This window comes from Silurus aristotelis, assembly GCF_946808225.1.
Source record: "Silurus aristotelis genome assembly, chromosome: 22".
Lineage (NCBI taxonomy): Eukaryota > Metazoa > Chordata > Actinopteri > Siluriformes > Siluridae > Silurus > Silurus aristotelis.
The window spans coordinates 18530741-18549451 of record NC_139595.1 but is presented as its reverse complement, the minus strand read 5'-3'; the positions used below and the strand labels follow the sequence as shown (position 1 = coordinate 18549451).

The window sequence follows — 18711 nt, the reverse complement described above, 5'->3', positions numbered from 1 at the left end:
AAGCTTAAACTTGAAGGCCGTAATAATGGCTTGATCTTTTCAAACGAGTCACAAAGCTTCTAAAATCTTGTGTGAATTAAAATATTTGATATTTATACATTATACTGATGTGAAACTCAAAATATGCTGCACTTCATGTGATTCTCATGGCAGCATGTCAAACTGTGAACAGCGTGTTGTCAGCGCCATCTACTGGTCAAAACAGCATTTAACAGATGGACAGAAAAACGTGCAAAAGTATGGAGTTCAACTTTTCCACGTTATTTGTCTCATAAACATGAAGAACAAGAACGCTGTTACTGCTAATTATTCTAGTACAATAAATAAATAAGTAAATACAGAATAAATATAAAATCAGTAAACAAAATAATTCATACATACATGTATATTTTTCGAGAACACACTTTCAATGGCTTTACCTATTAAAAAATAAGATACACAATACATTTGGTACTAATATACTATACATTATTATGCATTTATATAGAAATAAAATAATCGAACAAGATAGATAGATAGATAGATAGATAGATAGATAGATAGATAGATAGATAGATAGATAGATAGATAGATAGATGGATAGATAGACAGACAGACAGACAGACAGACAGACAGACAGACAGACAGACAGACAGACAGACACAGGCACGCACAATAGGACCAAAGAGCTGCCTCAAGGCCTCATCCGTCACTAATCCCCGGGTCTAATCTGGTCACTGGGTCAGTAACAGTGTTCTGCCTAATAGCCATTGCCACATCTCCGTCCTTCTCCAACACACTCTGTTTCATCATCAGACGCCATGACAACCGCCAGACACTTCATCTTTTCAGGTAGGCTAAAAATAAATCAGTGCTAGACTGCAGAGCACCGAGTGACATTTATTAACACTTGGCAAAATTCATCACTGCTCTGATGTCTACTGTGAAATTGATTTATTTTTATTTGTTGATCTCGCAGGGCTTGTAGTGAGCATAACTCTTGCAGCTGCATATGTCGAAGAACTCGATGAAAGGTACATCAGAATTTGTGTTCATACAGCATCAATACAACTCTAATACGACTCTATTATAACTCTATTACAACCCTAATACAGCTTTAATACAACTCTAATACAGCTTTAATACAACTCTAATACAGCTCTATTCCAACTCTAATACAGCTTTGATACAACTCTAATACAGCTTTTATACAACTCTAATTCAGCTCTAATACAGCTCTATTCCAACTCTAATACAGCTTTAATACAACTCTAAAACAGCTCTATTCCAACTCTAATACAGCTCTAATATAACTCTAATTCAGCTCTAATACAGCTCTATTCCAACTCTAATACAGCTTTAATACAACTCTAATACAGCTTTTATACAACTCTAATTCAGCTCTAATACAGCTCTATTCCAACTCTAATACAGCTTTAATACAACTCTAATTTAGCTCTAATACAGCTCTAATATAACTCTAATTCAGCTCTAATACAGCTCTATTCCAACTCTAATACAGCTTTAATACAACTCTAATACAGCTTTTATACAACTCTAATACAGCTTTATTACAACTCTAATACAGCTTTTATACAACTCTAATACAGCTTTTATACAACTCTAATACAACTGTAATATAGTTTTAATACAACTCTAATACAGCTCTAATACAACTCTAATTCAGCTCTAATACAGCTTTAATACAACTCTAATACAACTCTGATACAACACTAATAGCTCTAATACATTGCAAATTCATGTAATAGCTCTGCAAACTAAAATAATAAAATAATATTATTAATTTTATTAATTATTATTAATTATATTAATTATTAATATATAAATTAACAGATAATTACATTTAAATGGAAAAATTAATTATACAAGTTTATTATTATTGTTATTATTATTATTATTATTATTAGTAGTAGTAGTAGTCGTCAAGTGGCTGAATGTGTACTTTCTTTCTCTTCATTACTGACGGTTGGAATGTTTATGTACGTGATGTGTTTATTCAAAAGCAGGATGTATAGTTATAATATCATATATTTCTCTGAAAATATAGATTTAATGAGATGCGTAAGAGTGAACCCTGGCTGGTCGAAGTAAGTGCATTTTTTAATTCCAGCATTTTATTTCAAGCAGAACATGCAGCTTGTTCTTGGTCTGATCTGATCTGATCTGATATGTGTTATAGTTTTACGCTCCATGGTGTGAATACTGTAAAACATTCGAGCTGATCTGGTACGACGTTGCTGCTGAGCTGAAGAGTCGAGGCTCTCACATCAACGTGGGAAAAATGGACACCACTGTTTACGCCGGTGAGTCACAATAAACACAATAAACACAAGAATAACTTTTTTTATCAGATGCATGAAATAATCCCTGAATACCCAATCACATTGTCTCACAACAGTCTATAGTCTACAGTCTATAGCCATTATAGTGTACTCTATAATCAGATTAGTTACGAGAGTCTCAAGCCTTCAGTAAAGAGCTCCTGCTCTTCAATAAGCTTCTTCTCATTAAGCACCAGATGGACAGTCAGCATTTTCATTTACAACTTGAGTTCAATGATTTCTTTGCAATTTGTTTCAAAATAAATTTCCAGGCTTTAACCAATATAATATAATATAATATAATATAATATAATATAATATAATATAATATAATATAATATAATATAATATAATATAATATAATATAATATAATATAATATAATATGGAATGCTTTCATGCAATACCAAGATTTTGCTACTTTCCTTTTTTCTGGTCCTGAAATTATAATAATATAAACTTCCATAAAGAAACAATATGGACAGACTTCACCTTATTGTAACACTTACGGTTATAAAAATTAATTTGCATTATTCAATATATCCACCCATTTTTTTCCTTATTTGGACACATGCTAATTCCCTATCAAATGAAACAGAACGTCTGTCTACACACTCGAAACCAATGTCTGCGAGTTCATAACACACTTAAACTATCTGCCCTCTTTCTCATACATGAGCTCACAGACACCTATGATTGGTCAATGGCTCAGTGATTGACAGGTGGAACAACATCCTGGTTGAGAAATTGCTGCAAGTGCACTATTAATGCACTATTAATACAATGCACTATTAATGCCATATAAAGAAAAGTCACCTTCCCTTAACTAATTAAAAACTCAAATATCCAAGTGGTTTTAATTCTTGTTCCTGTCTTTTTTTTTAGATGCGGTGACAGACTTTAAAATTCATGGATATCCTTCTATAATCTTGTAAGTGTATAATCTCAGAATAATCTCAGGATTATGTTGATCAAATATCATTTTGAATAAGAAATGAAATCTCCAGCCTTGCATTTCTTTATCAGGATTCTTTCCTTCCTCTGCCGTGACAAAACCCAATTTCAGATAGAACATCACCTTTCGGCCGGTCGAACGTTAGACTTTCTAAAATTAGACCAGCGCTAGACTCTACCTGCTACAGATGCAAACAGCTTCGAGTTTGTTCTGCACTTGTCGAAGATTGCATCTTTTTTTTGGAAAACTATTTTTGACACATGCTCTGAAACAGTCGGGGTTCCGATCAGCCCCATTCTCATATTCATCGCCGTATTCGGCTCACACCGCAGAATAGACCGCCTAAGCAGGTACGATAATACAGCTTGGCCTTCAGAAGATTCATTCTGGTTCAATGGAAGGACTTTCTCGTCTTACTAATTTAAATAAGTAGATCTAGATCATGCAACATCTAAAATTAGAAAAAGATAAGATTTCCCCTCTATACAGGCGTCTGTGAGGAAATCCTACACAATATTTTAAGCTTTCCTTTTCTTTATTCTTCTGGAAAATGGAAATAGAAAATACAACCCCATAATATGTGTGTTTATATATAATATGTATATAAATATTAATTTTACTTGAAATTTGTGTGTTGGGGTTTGTGAGTGCATCATTTCCTTTTTGTCTTCTGTGAAAATATGAAATGAACATCGGATAAAAACCCAGCGAGAGAAAAACAGTACAGCTGCATGCTGTATTATCACTTTAAACTGGATATAAAGCAGAAAAAACACACTACAGGATGGAGATATGGACAAAATGTATATTTGCAACTCACATTATTATCTGACTCAAACTAATTATCTGCTGAATTCATCCGAACTCACACTCAAGATCTGAGATGTTTTTTTTTCTTTCTATAGTTCACACATGTTTTTCAGACCATTTCCAGGCTCATTTGCATATCGAAATCTTCTGCAATCTCAGTGCTGCTACTTCTTGATGGAAGTCATTTACAAACGATTTGTCATCGAGCAACAAAGTGAGCTATTTTAGTCCGAGGATAATACTGCACGGTGTAATCGCTCTATAATTGTATTTTATGCTTTATTATCTCTCTACAAGTATAAAAGGAGAGAAGTATTTTCACTTCAATGGCCCGAGGACTAAAGATGCAATCGTCGAGTTCGCCAGCAGGGTATCTGGGTGAATATCTAAACTTTTTTTTAACATTATTGTATGTTCTAGTTCATATTATTAAATTTATTAAATACTTCTATTTTCACACTGCTTAAGCAAAACAAAACATACCCATCATTATCTGGGCTGTTATTCTAAATCCACTCTCATACTGTCCACATTGTCTCACATTGTCTTGACTGTTTTGTCTCGTAGAGTCCAAGCTGAATGTATAGTGTTATTTATGTCTGTACTTTGAGAAAAAGTGTTTAGAGCGTAGAGGAACTATAATAACTGACAATGTTTAAGAAAGAAAACCATCTTCTCGTGGATCATTACGTTTTCGATGAACCTTTATGGAAGGAGTCTCCTGTGTTAGTGCTTAATAACAGTTTTTGTTTGCATTGTTAACTTTAAGGGAGTGAAAAGCGCGACGCTAATGAGAGAAAACTGAGTCGCTATAATGTTAATGAGACCAGGATCTGGCCTCATAGACGTTCTACAATATTAATTATGGGCAGAGAAAAGTCAAACAAATGGTCGTTACTGACAAATAGTTACAGTATAAAAGGACTCACGGATATGCTGTTATGGAACCAACTAATTGTACATCAGTGTGGTATAAAGTGGTTTATTCCCTGCATATCGTCTTTAAATGATGTACGGTAGATGTACAATCGCTTCCCATACTTCTGAGAATCTTCCTTCAGTATTAAAGTCAGTTGACTGCTTTATAATACACTAGTGTAATGATTTCTCCATCTGTGCTCAACGCAGTCCCTTCGTGAGGGTCCTGAGCAGCGTCCGGCTCTTCCAGCACGCCCTGAGCAACCATCAGCTGTTCTTCCTCTACGTCGGAGGGAGGTCACCACTTAAGGTAAAGCCTCTGCAAGTATTTTTTTGCATGATAAAAGAATTTCTTCAGATTTCTTTGAACACTTGTGACACTTACTGAAGCATCACTACAGCAAGCTTTTCCATAAGAGCCAGCTTGAGAAATGTAACACGACTTTTCCAACCATTTGTGGTTCTTCACCGAACCCGAGACATACAATTTGATCGGACGTCTTTGGATGCAGCATGAAATTCTGGGAGATCCACACATGTTCCAGCATGGCAATGTGCACAAAGCCAGTTTCATGAAGATCTTCTTTACAAAAGCTGGAGTAGAAGATCTTGATTAGCCTGGTATAGAGCTCAGACCTCCACCCTATTGAACACCTTCTCACCTTCTCACCTAAATCACTACCTGAGATTACTAACACTATTATGGCTGAATGAATCTCCATAAAATCTAGTGGAACATCTTTCCAGAAGAGTGAAGCTCATTTTTTACAGCAAATATGGGACTTAATATGGAATAGGAAGTTCAAAAATAAGCACAATCGTATGCTCAGGTGTCCACAAACTTTTGTCTGTATATTGTTTATGTGTAATATTATAAATATTTAGTGAATGAAGCACAGTAGAATAACGTTACATTATAATAAGTTTTATACAGCACTATATTTGGAAAGCAGTTTGAAATCTATTTCATATGAGCGTATTTTTATTATTATCTTGTAAGTAAGTAGCTGGTTGGTTTTTTATTATGAAATAAAATTATATATGAAATGATTGAATAAACAGGCTATTTACAAAGTCCACAAAGAAGAACATGAAGGAAAAAAAAAGTTGTCATTTTTTTTTTATGTCTGTTTTTTCAGGGTCAGTTTTATAAAGTGGCATCCGAATTCGTCATCCACAACTATTTTTTCGCAGCCCCCCCGGATGTCCTCCCCCAGGTGAAAACCTTTTTACGTCACATTTCCACTCGGTATAAAGCTCCATATCTGAGTTGATTTGTTAAAAAGAAAATATGTTGAATTCCAGGCAGTTGCGTTACAGGACGTCCCCTCCGTCGCAGTGTTCAAAGACGGATCGTACGTCGTCTATGACGGTGAGAACTCCTTCAGAACTTCTTCAAACGGGTCGGTTTGAGGGCAGCGTGCGTTGGCGTGTCAGCTGTAATCGGTTTTCTCTCAGCGCCTCTCGGATGGTGCCGTCCCAATTGGGCTGTGGAGGAAGCTGGTAGTGAAAAACCAGAGCGTCGAGACAGAGGGTAACGAGGAACGGGCTCAGGTAGTAGTCGTTAGGGAGGCGTGAGCAGCGATGAAGCACCCTGAGAACGAAGTCTACGCCGTGGCCGTCTTCCTGCAGCACGACGCTCGTCTGCTGAACCTCGCCGTTATCATAGAACACCTTCTGGAGCCAGAAGTTCAGCAGAAAGTGATCTGAGCACCGCACCTGGATGCGGAACACAGCCATGTCGGAGGAGTTCACCACGACGTGGATGGTCAGGACGTCCATCATCGGCGCCAGAGTCGCGAGTTAGCGCCCGTCATCCCAACAGAGAACTCGCTTTCCTACGAAAAGAGACAAAGTTATTCTGCTTCACGTTTGCTGAGTCTTAAGAATATTAGCAAAGCAAATACTTCACTGGTATCGAAGGGGACAAACCTTCTAGAGCGATATATCACCAGTCCTGAAGAACCAGTTTGTCTTATTTGACTTTTTTTTTATATTATATTAAGCTAATAGACTACAGTTCACCCTTTATACCGTTAATACACCACTTTTAAATATTCACCCATCTACGATCAGACAACACATCACCCCAGACGCATTTCTCGTAACATACGATCACGCGAATGATACGTGAAATTTAGAACCCAGAAATTCGAGAAAATCAAACCTCCGATTTAAAAGAAATCCTGTTACAAAATGTGAACAATGATCACGATGTTTTCCACTGAACTGGTCTGAAAATCAACCAGTCATCTGAGACAATCATGTGTTATATTTATTACAAAAAAATAGGATAAAAATGTGGAAATTAAATAATCCGGCAATAAAATTGTGAATAAAGGTGACAAACTAAATGCAGTGCATAGAAAAAAAAAATGCGGAAATATATAAATAATGAAAAAGCACAAAAAACAAAAAACTAGCAAAAAAACCAAACAAAAAAAAAAACAATATAAAAAAATACATGTATATACAAATATAAAAAAATTTACATGAAAGTAAATGCATTCTGACAAAAACAATGTTTACATGTATATAAAAATCAATAAAAAAAATAAATAATACAATTCAACAAATTAACCGATATGGAAAGTAACTTCAGTGAAACCTACATTATCACATTTTTATTCCACTTCTGTTTACATACCTTTAAACTTCCACAAATTTCACAGTTTACATTTGAATTAAAAACGTATTTCCTCTCGCCATCATATCAGGTTGATTTGTGTTTATTTCCTCACGGAGATCGGCGTATCATCAGCAAAAAAAAAAAAAAAAAAAAAAAAAAAAACACGTCGTGACCTGAACCGTAGCAAAAGTTGTGTCTGGCTTCATCTCTCATCCGCCCTCTGAGTCAACTGACAAACAAAGTATCCTGCTTCTAAAAAAAACTGTTTCCTTGTGTGGTTTCAAGTCATCAGTGACTGTTTACTCGACACGCCGCTTTAATCGCTGCCAGCTGCCGCATTGCTGGTAATAAAAGACCGTTTGATAAGACAGGGATCAGATCCCATTACCTGCTCGAGGACGTCTTCATACACTATTTGAATTTACAGCCATTATGTCAACTTTAAATAATAATGAATCAAATAGTAACAGCAGCGAATTGGAGAATAACCATGTAATAAAGGTTTAATTATTTACTTAGAAAAAAATATTTCCCTCCAATTGTTCATTCACTTAAGTACAATTTTAAAACCCAGAGAAAGGATTTGAAAAACTTATACATATTACTAATCTTTTGGAAGCATATAGTAAAATTATTTTCTTATCACAGAACCAAAGATCATCAACTTTATTATTATTATTATTATTATTATTATTATTATTATTATATAACAATTTCCACATTTTTTTATTTTTGTTTGGTTTGTTTAAATTCCTATTAAATAAATAAAATAAAATGAAATAAAATAAATTAAATATATTAAACTAAATTCCTAAGTATAAGTGTTTCCCATCCATTACTTTTTTGTTGATAGCAGAGACACTAATAAAGTTGTAAGTAAATATTAGCTGTAAGTAGCTTGGACTGTTATTAGAGCAGAAATTCTTTCTTCTCGTAACTTCCCAGTTAGGAATTTGCGGTTAAAGTGCAGGGTCGGCCATGATACAGCACCCCGGGGGCAGAGAGGGTTATGGCTTTCTCAAGGGCTGAACAGTGGCAACTTCTCAGTGCTGGTGCTTAAACACCCAACCTTCTAATCCCCAACCCAAAGCTCTAACCACGTATACATTTATCCCATTTTAATTTGATTGAAAAATATCATAAGCAGCAGGTTTTTAGTGCAACTTTCACATGAAGCAACTTGTCAAAAAATATATTACTTTACTGTTTTTCTACATAATCTTCTCCTTTGCTGTTTTGCTTCATCCAGAAGTACGTGAAGGCAATCTATCCTCCTGGGTGGAGCGAGAACGTTTCCCTCGTTATTTCCTGATGGACAGCTTCTCTTTGTACCAGATGGGAGAACGAAGTATGATCGCACGCTAACACGACATGCTTAGCATTTCACACCGTCGCAAAGACGGCAGTCGTTCTATATCCAAAACAACGCAAACAGCGTCTGCAAAAAAAAAAGGCTACAAACGATTACTAACATTTTGGAAAACTTTTCGTAAAATTTAATGGCTTGACCAAAGTAAAACAAATTTACATTTGGTAGACGCCCTTTTTCTAAGAGACTTATAATTATCTGTTATATAACTGAGCAATTGGGGGTTAAGGGCCTCACTCAAGGGCCTAGCAGAGGCAGTGCCCAGATTAGAGCTCACAGTCTTCCAAGCATAAATTCAGCATTTAAAACACTGAGCTACAACGGCCAATTCCATAAATTACAACAAAAAATGGTACACACAATGGTACACACAAGGCCTGTTGCGTTCACTACAAACCCATTTCACTTTTTCCAGACGTCAAGATAATCTCATTATTTTGTGCCTTGCATTTTCCTCACAGCGAAACTTGTAGCCGTAGCCGTGGTGGATGAAAAAAACCCATCTGCAGAAAGTATTCGGTAAAACCGAACCTCTTCTTAGAGCACATTTCTCCACTAATAAGTATCACATGCTGTGTGTTGAGTTGTACACTACGATGCTCATAATGTTTATTAATATCTACAGTCATAAGAGCCTGGTGGAGAAGGTGGCCACCGAGCACGGCGAGCGGTACAGCACGTGAGTAGGCGAAGAAATAACGAACTGCCGAGATAATGGAGGATTTGGGTGTAAAAAAAAAAAATGGCGACTGTGTGCATTACAGGAAGTTTCAGTTCGGATACGTGGATGGAAACGACTACATCAATGGTGTCATAATGGGGTGAGCAGGAGGAGTTTGATTATGGGAGCCTCTTTGTTGGCAGTTATGGATTTTTTGATATTTCTTTTTGTAAGTGAATTCTGGAGTGAAACTGGACATTAGAGGTATAATTGTCAACTAATAGAAATTGCAAAAGAAAATTTAGGTGAATTATTTAAATGGAAAAAGAAGTATTTAGTTGCCTAACCTAATAAATAATATCATAGGTCTGACATGAACACATGACGCAAGATATATCTCAGTAAATACATCTGCTGATGCTTCAAAACCCACCATCCGTGACGTTCCTGGAATTTTTAGGAATTTTTCATTCCCCCTCCTCCAGGCTACACAGACCCCAGCTTGCGTCCAGATGTTTAGCTAGCTACTGTTCCGATGAACGTAAGCTCTAAGCCTCTCCTACAGTGCCTGACATGTCGAGGGCTCCAGACAGACACTGAGAGGCAAAGCCCTGGTGTTAAACATCTATTGGCAAACATCTCAACCTCAAACCGGCCCACTAGCATTCGCTGACCAGACCTTCGTACTTGGCAAGCTTTCTTACAAAAGAGCTGTGAGCTTCAGCAGGACAACTTGTGTGGAGAATGCAGACAGCAGAACAATGTGTGGTCTCGTGGTGGTAGATCTGAAGCTAAGGAACATGCCACTTGAGGTCTACCAATACCTTCTGGTGTCTCACAGAGCTTCTGAGGATGTAATCACTGTGGGGATGTGGTTTTTTGACACTACTAGCTCTCATGAATGGGACGGTGGTTGTGTCAAGTTCATGGCTTTAACAATGACCTTCAGAAAATCGATTTATAGTTTTTCTCATAATGGTTTTGACCAGAAGCTTAGGATATGAGCTATGGATTCACACCATGAGCACATGTAGATTTTGTGTGATTTAGCTTTTATCTTCTATAGGTTTTTTTATGTTTTTGAAATTCTGTTGATGGAGCATATTGTAACGATAATCATCAGTGTCATTGTTTTCCTTTCCTCAGCGACTTGCCAGTGCCTTCAATCATTGTATTGAACATGTCCATTGATGGATATTATCTTCCTGGATCCACAGTTAAGACCATTGAAGAGCTTCTCGAGTTCCTCAATAGCATCCTGACTGGAAGATCTGAGGTCTGGTGATTTCCACTGTACTGTTTAATCTTTACTCAGCTTCACGTTTAACACAAACTGTGTGCGTTTCAGTTGTTCGGAGGAAACGGATTCCTGCAGCGGATAAAGAGACTTTATTATCGTGCGACATCCGCATTGAAGGTGAGGCTCTGCATTATTAATGAAGGTGAACTGAAGATGCTTCTCGCTGCACAAATAGTGGAGAAGTAAATATTTGACATGATCTTTAAGAGATTTCTCCTTCTCACTCAGACGAGCTTCGCATCATCTCCCTTTGGTACGTGTTTTCTTATTTCCCTGCCGTTAGTCGTGATCGGATTCGTCGCCACGGGAATCTGCACGGCCGAGCGAGTAGATGATGAAAAAGCAGATGATGGCCCTCATCCTGCGGTCACTCGCAGGAAGAGAGCAGCTGTGAAACACTCGGAAGCCAAGAAAAAAGATTAACCGGACCACAAACACTGCAGTGGATCCCAGCTCTGATTCTTCACAGCCATTACCTTGAACATTTTCCTGTTTTCTCTGGTCTAACACACACTCATCGACTCAGCAAAGGGCTATTAGTTGACAAATTAGTTTAATTAACTGTGTAACAGCGGATAACTCAATGAAACAGGCACCAGTGCAGGAGACCAGTGTTTACCGAATTACAATTCATCCCTCGTTTATGAAATCTCATATGTTCAAAGTCTGTTAATAAAAACCCACTCGTAATGTATTATTTGCCTTTTGTTGCATTGTTCTGAGTAACGTTGGAGTATTATGGGAAAATAATCAAGGACAGTCTGGTGTAATGATGCATAATTTCTTTTATCCCCCAAAACATCACAAATAAAAGTGTTTTATTCCTTTAAAAGCACAGCAATTTCCCAAACACTAGCAGACTTCTTTTTTTTCTATGCATTTATAGTCACATTTAATGTTGTGAAACAGCCACAAAGTGACTTGGTTCCTCACCGCTCTTTCTAGCCACTTCAGAAGGTAACTTATTATTGTAACTGTATGATGTAGCTTGTAAATGTAGTGTTTAATTGAACTGTATACAGTGCACTGTGCTTTTTTAATGCAGAATTTCATTTAAATGTTTATTATTATTGAAATCGAACTCAACATAGAGCATGAAATCTAGTAATTATGGGGTTTTAAATGACGTAAATCATCAGGATACCAAACAGAACTTTTGCTATGTTTCCTCACGGACGGTTTTAATTGCCGGATGTGTGCGTTTTAGTGACTGATATGAGACTTTGCACATCGGTAAAACAAATGTTTAGCGATTAAAATGTTTTTAAGTGGAGTTTTTGAAAAATACCTGAGTAAAGAAAGGGTTTGTCATGAATAAAAAGGTTTTAATTTCTCCTTTTTTATATTTATTTATTTAGGTTTTAATAAAAAAAAAGGTCACAGAAATGCGCAGCGTTGATCGCACGTTAATAGAATTAGTGCCGTTAACATTCATTTGCATTAATGCGCTCATTTTTGACAGCCTCATATATATTTATATATTTTATATTATATATATATATTTTATAATATATATATATATATATATATATATATATATATATATATATATATATATATATATATATATATATATATATATATATATATATAACTTAAATGTTTTCTTTAAATACAAATAAATATACTGCAAAACAATTTATTACTTAATAATAATAATAATAATAATAATAATAATAATAATAATAATAATAATAATAATATAAATAAATAAATAAATAAATTATCACGCATAGGTCACGAGGACATGCATTTCCGGTCCCCACACGCCCCCTATCGACAGGAAATAATATGCCCGGTTTGGATGAAGAATTCCTATCGGTTCACGAAATTGATATTAAATCAACAAAGAAGCCGAGAACCTTATAAATTTATACGATAAAAAATGTTTTAAAGAATCTCGCGTCTAATAATACACGCATTAATCTGCGGTTTCGCCTGGACGTAACTTCCGGGTATCACTCGCCATCATTTCTCTTTCTGATGTTTGAGCGCATTTTTTTTTTTTTTTGATTTCTTCTCTGCTTTTTGGGGTGAATAATTTTTTTTATAATTTTTAATTAATTACCCCGTGAGTTGAAACGCGGGTCATAAAATCGAGGGAAAGCGATTTCTCCCGGCTTTTTGTTTATTTTACGCCGAAATAAAGGGACTTGTTGCCGCGCATGCGCACAACGAAATCAGACGTGATCACCGAGAGGCAACAGAGCCGTGCACGCAAAACAGCAACGTGAGATCATCTCAGAAGGAACTTATTTACCGGTTCAGATTCACCTACAGGAAATAGTTGTTTTTCTTTGTTTTTAAAAACACCGACTCCATGGAGACAGTTCATGTAAGACATCAGCAGATGAAAGTGAAGGACTTGTGGTGTCAAAGAAAAAGGATTCAACACGAGAGATAGGAAAGAACATGGGCATGTTCAGTCATGGATGATGCATGCATTGCAGAAGCTTTCTCCTCAGAAGCAGTGTTTAGGACTGACACGGGGTCACGTTTGAATAATCTAGAATGAAGGAAATCATCACAAACCTGGTGGTTCGGTGGTGGTGGTGGTGGTGGTCCACCTAGATCTGTCATTTTTGAACTTTTCCCTCCTTATGTCTTCAGAACAAGTGATTGGACCAAGAACTTGGCAAGAACCCAGATGTGAAATTCCTCCTTCCTGAAAGTAGGATCTACTGGAGTTGTCGTAGACGTGAGTAGAAGTTACAAGATTATTTATGTTGTGGAAGTAAAAAAACAAAAAAAGAGAGAGAGAGACAAAATAAAATAATCACACGTCTGTTTTTTAGATCATGGCTGTATGTGTAGTGAAGCCTGCGCTCCTGCTGTGTCTGGTGAACTTGGGATTTTCCTTCTCTGGGATATTTGACCCGTCAGGCAAATACGGAACGGCCAGCGAGCATGACGAGCGAGCCGATTTCCATACAGACACCAACGCCACGACAGAGCGAGGATTTCACATGGCGTCGAACGTCCACCCCAACCTTTATTTCGACTTGGCGGAAGTGCGGCGGCTGAAAAAGAAAGCCGCCGGGACGCACGCACAGGTGTTTAAAGTTATACGGAACGCAGTAACGACCATGCTCGAAAGCCCGACGCTCTACCTACCACCCACGAACCATGAGGAATTCACAAAGAAATGGAACGAGATTTATGGCAACAACCTTCCACCGCTGGCGCTGTACTGCCTACTCCAGCCTGAAGATGGCGCCGCTTTCCAGTTTTTAATCAAATACATGGACCGTATGGCTGAATATCCAGATTGGATGGTGACTAGCGCACCAAACGATGAAGTTCCCATATCCCATTCCCTCACTGGCTTCGCTACAGCTTACGATTTCATTTATACTTATCTGGACAATCGGAGAAAGGTTCTATACCTCAAGAAGATACGTTTCGTTACAGCGGAACTTTACGAACTGTCCAAGCATAGAGGCTGGGGTCGGCAGTTTTTACAAAACCACCAGACTACGAACATTCTTGCCATGCTCACGGGAGCTATCGTAACCGGTGTACATAAAGATCGCGAAGCCATGATGTGGAAGCAGGTCGCCGTAAACTACATGGAAAAGACCATGTTTCTCCTGAACCACATTGTAGACGGTTCGCTGGACGAAGGCGTCGCGTATGGGAGCTACACGGCCAAATCGATCACGCAGTATGTTTTCTTGGCGGTGCGGCATTTCGAAATCGACAACAAGCATAACAACTGGCTGAGAGCTCACTTCATGTTCTACTACGCCACCGTGCTCCCTGGTTTTCAAAGAACCGTGGGCATTGCAGATTCCAACTACAACTGGTTCTATGGGCCGGAGAGTCAGCTGGTGTTCCTGGATGCGTTTGTTCTTAGGAACGGCTCAGGTAACTGGCTGGCGCAGCAGATCAGAAAGTGTCGGCCCAAGGACGGGCCCATGACTCCATCCGTGGCGCAGCGCTGGGCTACTTTACACACCGAGTTCATCTGGTTTGACGCAGAGCTCACTCCTCAGCCGCCACCTGCTTTTGGGAAAGCAGACATGCATGTTTTTTCAAACTGGGGGGTGGTGACATACGGCGCGGGGTTGCCGTCGGGGCAGGACAACACTTTTGTGTCTTTTAAATCGGGGAAGTTAGGTGGACGAGCGGTGTACGACATCGTCCACGCTAAGCCTTATTCCTGGGTCGACGGCTGGACTAACTTCAACCCGGGTCATGAGCACCCGGATCAAAACTCCTTCACTTTTGCACCAAACGGACAAGTGTTTGTCTCTGAAGCGTTGTACGGTCCAAAATACAGCTATCTAAACAACGTCTTGGTGTTTGCACCTTCCCCAACTAGCCAGTGCAATGCACCATGGGAGGGGCAGCTAGGCGAATGTTCCAAATGGTTAAAATGGGGCGAAAAGGAAGTAGGAGACAGCGCAGGTGAGGTCATCGCGGCGTCCTCGCACCAGGACACCATGTTCGTTAGCGGCGAAGCGGTGTCCGCTTACTCGTCCGCTATGAAGCTCGTTAGTGTTTATCGAGCCCTGGTTCTGCTCAACTCCCAAACCTTGTTAGTGTTAGATCACGTCGAAAAGCATGAAAAATCCCCCCTAACCTCAGTAAGTGCCTTTTTCCACAATCTTGACATCGACCTGAGATACGTCCCGCACAGGTCTTTGAATAAATACAGCGGCGCGCTAATGGACGTATGGGACGCTCATTACGAGATGTTTTGGTTTGACAGTCAGGGAGCCAGTCCCGTCGGTAGGATACAAGAAGTAGAACAGGTCGCGGAGTTCAAAAAGAGGTGGACGCAGTTCATAAACGTTACTTTTTCCATGGACGGTGTAGTCAGTAGGGTGGCCTACCTGATGCACGGCCCGTTTGTCAAAGTATCAGACTGCAGGTTTGTTGACAACAGCAAAAATGGAGTTAAACTGTCACTTACCCTGAATGACACAGAGACCACCGTGTCCATTGCAACAAACTACAAAGACATTGGTGCCAGACTCACCTACTTAGGCTTCGCAGGATTCGCAAAAGCAGAGAATAAACACAGGATTATTAATTTTGGTCAGGGAGTTCAGGTTCTACCCAGCCAGGAGAAAAAAGACTCCATGTTTAACTTTGGTTTCATGATCAATGTCATCGCAGTGTGGATTCTATGTTTTGCCATCGCGGTTTTGACCATAAAGAGAAAGTTTAACGTCTCCTCCCGGAAACTTATCCGCTGCACGGTCGTTTCAGTGCTAGTTTTCTGGGTGTTTGAACTCTTAGTGACGTCTCATCGTTGTCAGGAGGTGCTGTGCGGCATCATGTGGCGGGATCTCCATGCCTCCGAGGAAGCCGTCACTCGATCCACGTTCCCTCTCGATCACTCCCCAGACCCTCTTCCTTTCATTATCGTCACTTCGCTTCCCGGCTCTGGAGCTGAGATCCTTCAACCCCTTTTCGACAACAGTTCCGACTTTGTGTATCTTAGTGTTCCCTCCACCTACCTCCGTATCCCTGAGACCAGTTTTGCCCCGGACTCGTTTGCAGACGCTTGCGAGTGGTCCAGAGCGGATGCCCAGAACGGAAAGTTTCGAGCCATCCAAGGATGGTTCCATTCGATGTTACATGGTATCAGACTGCACCTGCAGAACATTCAGCTCTACAAGAGCAGTATCGAAGCGGTAAATAAGGGAATAAAGAAGAGACGGAAGCTGCTGATGGAGGTGAGCGAGATCAGAGACAGGAGGTCAGCAGTGAGAGAGGTGGAGTATATCAAGGAGTTGAGGCAGCACTTGACGGACTTCCCGAATGCCTGCCCTGTGCTGAACCTTCGCAGCGGGAGCTGGTCCTTAAAACTCCCATTCCTTCAAGAAGTCATCGGACACTCGTTGAGATCGGTTCAAGTAGTGCGTGACCCCCGGGCGTGGCTCTATCTCATGCTCTACAACAGCAAGCCGAGCCTGTACACCAGCAAAAACATTCGAAAACACTTGCTGAACATTTTGAACCAGCGTAGCGACAGGGCAGGACAGGCGTGCACCAGGTTCGACGCCGCATTTCGGCCGTTACGAGAGATCCTCGCTCAGCCAGACGCTAACCCCGTCCTCCTGCTGGCTCATCTCTGGCTCGCTCACACTTCTGCCAGTCTCCGAGCGAGCGCCGACTTGCCCTCGTACACGTACCTCCAGGTCAAATTCGAGGATATCGTGAACTTTCCTGAAGATACCGCAGAAAAAATACACAGGTTTCTCGGCGTTCCTGTCACTCCGGCCGCCATAAACCAGCTCGCGTTCGCCACGTCCACGAACCTGTATCACATAGTCTACGAAGGAGATGTATCACCTGCCAAAATTAACATGTGGAAAGAAAACATGGCTCCTGACCAGATTAGACTTGTAGAACACGTGTGTGGGACCGTCATGGACGTCCTCGAGTACAAAAGATACGTGTCTGTATGAAGTAAACGGATTTGCTGTTTGTATCAATGCAAAACGGTTTATATATAAAAAATATATCTACATTTAAAAACGTGTTTTTTTCTTCTTCTTCTATGGAATGTAGATGTTTATTATGCAATTATTACTGTTTTGTTTCAATCCCTGGTATGACGATTTAAAAGTTTTGGCACCCCACACATTTACAGGTCAACTGAGGACTAAATCATCTTTGTACCAATACATGAAATACTGTATATGAGAAGGAGGAGAGAGAAAAAAACAGCGCAAGCAGGCCTGCTGTATGACTCACTTTATGAGAAATATCTTATTGAGTTTCCCGAGGATGGGAATTCACATGAAATTGTTTTAGGATTAGATTGCTTTTATAGGACGGAGTGTTTAAAATGCAGGATATTTTGGGAACGATATAAAAAAAGAAGAGTTTATAACGTCCAGGCAATGACGACATAAGTGCTTCAGCTCATGTTCAATTTTTCTCGCTCTATTTCCAAAAAGCATCTTATTCAAGTCAAGAACAAGAAGCTACAAGAAATCCATCTACATTCCTGGTGAAAGTTTGTGGTCACATCCCATTCCAAATCCAGTCTCTGTTAAATGTTATAAGACCTCCACTCTTCTGGGAAGACGTTTCACTGGATGCACGTACTGATGTAGGTGAGGTGAAGAGGTCTGAGGTGCAGTCAGCGTTCACATCCGGAACTTAGTGGTTCTCACAAATCTGGTGGAACAACATCTCAGAAGAGTGAAGGTTATTATAGCAGCACATCGGGACTGAAAGATGGAGGGGATGGAATAGAATCTTATGGGCAGGTGTCCACAAACTTTTGTCTGTATCGTGAAAGTTAATGTGAACCAATTCTCAAAAGCTTTAACTGGATTCCAACGAGTGCATTAATATAAACAAATGGTTGATGAATATGCACAATATTTATATCGGTTAAATTAATAATTAATGATCTGCGTGTTAAAAACATTATTCACATTAGACATGCGCATGTAAACCAGGTCTGTGAGTATCATGGAGAACGTGAAGAGACTCACATGAAAAACGTTTCTGCACAGAGTAAAGAAAACATTTTTTTTTTTTTACTTTAGACCATCCCGGACTTGCTTTGCAATCAAACAGCTGTAACGTCTCAGGAGAGCGAGAGGAAGAACGAGGGAAAAATTGGCCAGACTTCAAGATGTAGCAATTTCTGATTTGTCTGTTTTCACTGGGTGTTTACCGCAACAGCAATCTCAAAGTAAGCGCATCGAGGCCTGTATAATCCACAGAGCAGAAAACAGCTTTATTCTCCCTCTCTCTCTCTCTCTCTCTCTCTCTCTC

At 39.2% G+C, this 18711-nt stretch overlaps 3 protein-coding genes across 4 annotated transcripts; 2 read left to right on the top strand and 1 right to left on the bottom strand.

The window, feature by feature from the left end:
* The first annotated feature begins 382 nt into the window (after nt 1-382).
* On the top strand, nt 383-11656 carry tmx3a (thioredoxin related transmembrane protein 3a). Of its 2 annotated transcripts, none has more exons than XM_083525914.1 (16): nt 383-831; nt 959-1013; nt 2048-2087; nt 2180-2303; nt 3206-3251; nt 4383-4463; nt 5214-5313; nt 6143-6220; nt 6309-6375; nt 8882-8980; nt 9463-9520; nt 9627-9680; nt 9766-9822; nt 10809-10938; nt 11011-11079; nt 11246-11385. In XM_083525914.1, exons 1-16 carry the CDS (start codon nt 801-803, stop codon nt 11249-11251), a joined length of 1095 nt encoding a protein of 364 aa, XP_083382040.1. In that variant the 5' UTR covers nt 383-800; the 3' UTR covers nt 11252-11385. The 2 variants fall into 2 exon arrangements, with proteins under 2 accessions (XP_083382040.1, XP_083382039.1); XM_083525913.1 differs by having other exon boundaries at nt 392-831; nt 11191-11656.
* Nucleotides 5968-7919, bottom strand: LOC310717760 (uncharacterized protein). Its single transcript, XM_083526210.1, has 3 exons — nt 7651-7919; nt 6064-6841; nt 5968-6010 (listed from the first exon to the last, which is right to left on the bottom strand). Exon 2 carries the CDS (start codon nt 6786-6788, stop codon nt 6399-6401), a length of 390 nt encoding a protein of 129 aa, XP_083382336.1. The 5' UTR covers nt 6789-6841; nt 7651-7919; the 3' UTR covers nt 5968-6010; nt 6064-6398.
* Nucleotides 11657-13017: 1361 nt separating the features above from the next.
* Nucleotides 13018-17454, top strand: dsela (dermatan sulfate epimerase like a). The gene is made up of 2 exons (XM_083525598.1): nt 13018-13660; nt 13758-17454. Exon 2 carries the CDS (start codon nt 13761-13763, stop codon nt 17382-17384), a length of 3624 nt encoding a protein of 1207 aa, XP_083381724.1. The 5' UTR covers nt 13018-13660; nt 13758-13760; the 3' UTR covers nt 17385-17454.
* Nucleotides 17455-18711: the final 1257 nt, after the last annotated feature.

What these genes read in the sequence shown, in the direction of transcription:
- tmx3a (XM_083525913.1), top strand. Translation starts at nt 801, where the DNA reads ATGACAACCGCCAGACACTTCATCTTTTCAG. An exon ending in GGATATCCTTCTATAATCTT is followed by an intron (nt 3,252 to 4,382) that starts GTAAGTGTATAA and finishes TCTCTCTACAAG; the next exon opens with TATAAAAGGAGAGAAGTATT. An exon ending in TCCTGACTGGAAGATCTGAG is followed by an intron (nt 10,939 to 11,010) that starts GTCTGGTGATTT and finishes TGTGCGTTTCAG; the next exon opens with TTGTTCGGAGGAAACGGATT.
- LOC310717760 (XM_083526210.1), bottom strand. Translation starts at nt 6,788, where the DNA reads ATGATGGACGTCCTGACCATCCACGTCGTGGTGAACTCCTCCGACATG.
- dsela (XM_083525598.1), top strand. Translation starts at nt 13,761, where the DNA reads ATGGCTGTATGTGTAGTGAAGCCTGCGCTCCTGCTGTGTCTGGTGAAC.